The sequence below is a fragment of the Bactrocera tryoni genome, unplaced genomic scaffold, assembly GCF_016617805.1.
Source record: "Bactrocera tryoni isolate S06 unplaced genomic scaffold, CSIRO_BtryS06_freeze2 scaffold_11, whole genome shotgun sequence".
Taxonomy (NCBI): domain Eukaryota; kingdom Metazoa; phylum Arthropoda; class Insecta; order Diptera; family Tephritidae; genus Bactrocera; species Bactrocera tryoni.
Genome location: NW_024395824.1, coordinates 6,140,845 through 6,146,350, shown reverse-complemented (window position 1 = coordinate 6,146,350; position 5,506 = coordinate 6,140,845). Strand labels below are relative to the sequence as shown.

Below are 5,506 nucleotides of genomic sequence, written 5' to 3'. Positions count from 1 at the left end.
ATTTAAGTAGTTTCGTCATAGGTGTTTTAATTTAAAATGCCCAAAAATTCTTATTTTGTTTGATCTGGCCATAATGGAAAATGTTATAAAAAACGCTTAGTTTGAGGCGCTCTCACACTGGAATAAGTTGGGCATCCCATTATCCCTGATTATACACGTTCTCTGCTATACATGTACGTTCTCTGCTGACACCTCTCAGCTGTTCCTTTGTTTACATAACATCAGCTGATAGCTACCCTACTCCTCCTTTACGATGCTATGTACTTTTCATAGTACGAAGGTAGAGTAAGTTTTTCACAAACCCTAAAGTACTCTGCAAGACGGGAAGCTGTTAGCAAACGTGTAAGCGGCTTGTTATTGTTCACTTTTGCATTCGTTAAAATATTTGTTACTTTTGTTCAGAGAGTGGGAAAAAAATAACACATAGCTATTTAATGTTCAATGATTATCTCGCTCTAACCAATGGCAAATATCGCATGCTGCCTTGTTCTAACAGAATACATGCATTTGTTAGCAAATCTCTTCACAGTATGTTACGAGTAACAAATTCTTTTGTAAGCGCATAGCTTACCTATGTGTTATGGATAACAAAAAGTATTTGTTACCCGAATATCTGTTAGTATTATTATTTTCGTTATCAGTTTGTTACCTATAACATATAGACATGTTAGCAAGAACAAGCAGTAACAAGATTATCTGTTACCCATTTGTTACTTCTAGCAAATTCAATTATTTTAAATAAAATTCAGTTTTTTTATTATTTTGCTTTATGTAATAATAAAATCAAAATCAGATATTTAGTTAAATTAATAATATGCCTATTATTATTGCATTCGGCAAAAAAAATAATTCAAGTTATTTCAGTATAAAAACTATAATTCTAAAAATTCATATTTGTAAAACTAAAATAAGAAACTTAGAACTTATAATTACAACTTAAAACTAATAAGTATAGTACAACTTAGAACTAATATTTACAACTTAAAACTAATAAATATAAGTAATAATAAGAAAACTTATATTAATTTTGCCTTAAGTTTATGCTGTTTTTGCTTAAAACGATTGTGAATTAAGGCCACAAATCTCCGGAACTCCCCACAGATAGTGTTTTTTTCCTTGTCAGGCAATATATCTAAAATGAAACGGTATAAGTTAAGGCATTCAAATATATATCAGTAAATAAAATTACCAAAAGCTAACCCTACGACCTTTAGCTTTAGTAGGGATCCCTTCCCCTTGCGCCCCTCTAAATTGTAGTTGTACATTAGATCGTCAGAAAGCATACCACGCACTACGCCGTCCACACTGCCTTTTGCCCACTTTGACTTCAATATTAGCCTCATCTGTAAAAAAATACAGTAAATTATATTACAATCGCATAATATTTATAAACGAAATATTTACCATAGCATCCATGCTTTCCTTTTGTGAAAGTTTGTCTTCCACGAAGCGCACTTGCTCTTCCGATGACATAGGCAGTTTCGAAGCGAGCTCCACGTAATGTTCGTCTTCCAAGTCACCGGTGATGCGTCTTTGCCGCTATGACGCGGCATTCGCGCTATAATTTGCTTTGTGCCTGCACCTCGGCCTTTTCTGGCATCTAGAAAATCAAATTATAAAAATTAGCTGCTTGTTTTAATTTGGTAATGTAATACTGCGTTACTTACTCTGTCTGTTAGGGACTTTTTAATGGCAGTGAGTCGGGTCTCAATGGCATCCAGCTTCTGGATTATATCTGAAAAACATAAATGTATTTTTATAAAGCAAATACTAATACATTTATATAATAATACGTTTTACCTGCATGGCCGCCAGAAGATGGTAACGGTACCACAATTTGTGATGGTTCTACTCGAGGAGCGCAAACGAGGTTGCAAGATATTTTTTAAACACTTTATCTGTAAAAAAATATTATTAAAAAATGAAAAATATTTATGTCCAATACAACCTCTATGGGGGCTCAACGGTGGTGAGCATTCAACTTCGGAATCCATTTCTTCCACGAGGTCATCGAAATTCATTCTATAAAATATCATAAAAAAGGTGATGATTAATGATATTTTAATTTTAATTTAATTTTTAAAATCATGCTTCGGAGCAGAAATGCGTATATGTATATTCGAACTATGTTCACTTTTATTCATTATGAAACACTAATGTTGTTTTTATTTTAAACAAATTTAGATATTCTGTATACGAACAGATATCTTAAACGAACAAGTGAACATTTTTAGTTATAGAGGAGGTTCAGTTCAAGAGTATGTATACTCGCGGAAATATTCGAGATATTCGCGCTTAAAGCTGAAAATTACCATTATTCGAAGAACGTATTTTTCGATTTAAAATTAATTTTACACTTATATTTTTTATGTTCACTAACACTTTACTAATTCGTGCGATTTTTTTTTAATATTAACTTATTGTTCAATTATATTTATTTAACATCAACTAAAGGATTGCACTATTGAACTGAAGAACCTCTTCTGTCCGACCTTCTTCTTCTTCTTGTTTGGCGTAGACACCGCTTACGCGGCTATAGCCGAGTTAACAACAGCGTGCCAGTCGTTTCTTCTTTTCGCTACGTGGCGCCAATTGGATATTCCAAGCGAAGTCAGGTCCTTCTCCACTTGGTCCTTCCAACGGAGTGGAGGTCTTCCTCTTCCTCTGCTTCCCCCGGCGGGTACTGCGTCGAATACTTTCAGAGCTGTAGTGTTTTCATCCATCCGAACAACATGACCTAGCCAGCGTAGCCGCTGTCTTATAATTCGCTGAACTATGTCAATGTCGTCGTATATCTCGTACAGCTCATCGTTCCATCGAATGCGATATTCGCCGTGGTCAATGCGCAAAGGACCATAAATCTTTCGCAGAATTTTTCTCTCGAAAACTCGTAACGTCGACTCATCGGTTGTTGTCATCGCCCAAGCCTCTCCACCATACAGCAGGACGGGAATAATGAGCAATATAGTTTAGCTTTTGTTCGTCGAGAGAGGACTTTACTTTTCAATTGCCTACTCAGTCCGAAGTAGCACCTGATGGCAAGAGCACTCCTGCGTTGGATTTCCAGGCTGACATTGTTGGTGGTGTTAATACTGGTTCCTAAATAGACGAAATTATTTAAAACTTTAAAGTTATGATTGTCAACAGTGACGTGAGAGCCAAGTCGCGAGTGCGACGACTCTTTGTTTGATGACATCAGATATTTCGTCTTGCCCTCGTTCACTGCCAGATGAATTTTCTGTGCTTCCTTGTCCAGCCTGGAGAAAGCAGAACTAACGGCGCGGGTGTTGAGGCCGATGATATCAATATCATCGGCATACGCCAGCAGCTGTACACTCTTATAGAAGATGGTATCTTCTATATTTAGTCCTGCAGCTCGAACTATTTTCTCCAGAAGCAGGTTGAAGAAGTCGCACGATAGGGAGTCGCCTTGCCTGAAACCTCGTTTGATATAGAACGACTCAGAGAGGTCCTTCCCGATCCTGACGGAGCTTTTGGTATTACTCAACGTCAGTTTACACAGCCGTATTAGTTTTGCGGGGATAGCAAATTCAGACATAGCGGCATAAAGACAGCTTCTTTTCGTGCTGTCGAAAGCAGCTTTGAAATCGACGAAGAGGTGGTGTGTGTCGATTCTTCTTTTACGGGTATTTTCCAAGATTTGGCGCATGGTGAATATCTGGTCGGTTGTTGATTTTCCAGGTCTGAAGCCACACTAATAAAGTCCAATCAGTTTGTTGACGGTGGGCTTTAATCTTTCACACAATACGCTCGATAGAACCTTATATGCGATGTTGAGGAGGCTAGTCCAACGGTAGTTGGCGCAGATTGTGGGGTCTCCTTTTTTATGGATTGGGCATAGCACACTTAAATTCCAATCGTTGGGCATGCTTTCGTCCGACCATATTTTACAAAGAAGCTGATGCATGCTCCTTATCAGTTCTTCGCCGCCGTGTTTGAATAGCTCGGCCGGCAATCCATTGTCCTCCGCCGCTGTTGTTGTTCTGGCGTTGTGCGTTCACTGCCATTCAGCAGGCTGGAGAAGTGTTCCCTCCATAATTTAAGTATGCTCTGGGCATCGGTCACTAGATCACCTTTGGGGGTTCTCTATCCGACCATACATATTTTATTCCCGAAATCCTGGGTATTCTAAATTCTACACAATTATAATTGTAACCGGACAATTCGTTTCAATTTTGATTTTAAATTTTATACATTTACATATATGTATATGTAGATATAACGCACAAATTACATATTTCACAAAAATTCACTATCTATAACAACTATTTGAATTAAATATGCACTATTTAACTTTAATAATTTAAAACTCACTCTCTTCTTTGTTTGTTATAAATGTCCAAATGATTTCTGTAATATTAAAATTAAAAAAATGCTGACCTTTTTCTCCTTCTTAAGCTTTTTCCTTTTCTCTATAATATATAAAAAAAATTAATAATATAAACATAAGAAATTAATTATAAAATGTGAAATTATCAAATTACAAATTTACATTTTAAAATCCAAAATAAACTGCGCTTTTCGTTTTCTTCTTCTTGAAAAATTGGGTATTCGTCTTTCCTATTCTAGCAAGTTAATATTACAATATGTTTAGTATGTCGATAGTTTTTCTCTATCTTACTTACGTATTCTTCCATTCATTTGAAAATTCCAGAAAATGTAACAGTGTTAGTGAACAGCTGAAAATGTTTCAATGTGCTTATGCGATCTGTTACCTCCGTCTTGCAGGGTTCTTTCCTTTGTTAACTTCTCTTGCTCTTCTAATATGGATCATTCACAATGCGTAACCAGCTGTCAAAATTACTTGAAGAAATAATGTATTTTTTTTTCTTGAACATTTACTTGAGAGCTGGGGACGGACCTTAAGCAGGTAATAAACAGAGCTAAGGTCTAAAAGTTGGTCTTTACTATTGCTGTTGCTCTTGGAACGCCATAAACCAACACATTTAAAACCGCTGACAGGATAACAGTACGCGACTTGAAGCATCCTAGAAGTAAGGTCGTGTTATTATATAATGGCGTGACCATGATTTTACAGCAAAGCTGATCAAAATATAACGGTAAATGCCGTCAACTGCAAACTTCTTTAATTTTTTTTATGTTGGCAGATAACTCTTGTTTTATACTAGTTGCTGGTCACGTTAAGTTCACTTGGGAAGTGGTATTGTTGCAGCTACAAAAAGCATTCCCCAAATAATTTTCAGAAAATCTACCGAGATGACAGTTCTTTAACGTGTAGCAATTCTCGTTCGTTCTTGTTAGATAAATTCGACTGTGTGGAAACAGATAGTTTACTTTGTGATGTATACACATATAATTTTTTTCCAATTTTGCTTAATTGACTTCAATATTATTAACTCAATATTTCCAATTCAAATCAAACTTGAAAAAGCTAGTAGATATTTTTCTGAGTACTCAATTTTGTAACTTTGTTCGTATTTTAGTGTTCTTACCAGAGATCTGCAAAACTCACTTTTTTCTTGAA

At 35.9% G+C, this 5,506-nt stretch overlaps 1 protein-coding gene across 1 annotated transcript; it reads right to left on the bottom strand.

Annotated features, from left to right (window-relative positions):
* Window positions 1–973: 973 nt before the first annotated feature.
* On the bottom strand, window positions 974–2,021 carry LOC120779555. The gene is given in 7 exon segments (XM_040111895.1): window positions 974–1,132; window positions 1,190–1,343; window positions 1,405–1,531; window positions 1,533–1,600; window positions 1,668–1,735; window positions 1,801–1,884; window positions 1,949–2,021. Coding segments are annotated over 7 exon segments (690 nt in total). The 3' UTR covers window positions 974–1,016.
* Between the last annotated feature and the right edge of the window lie 3,485 nt (window positions 2,022–5,506).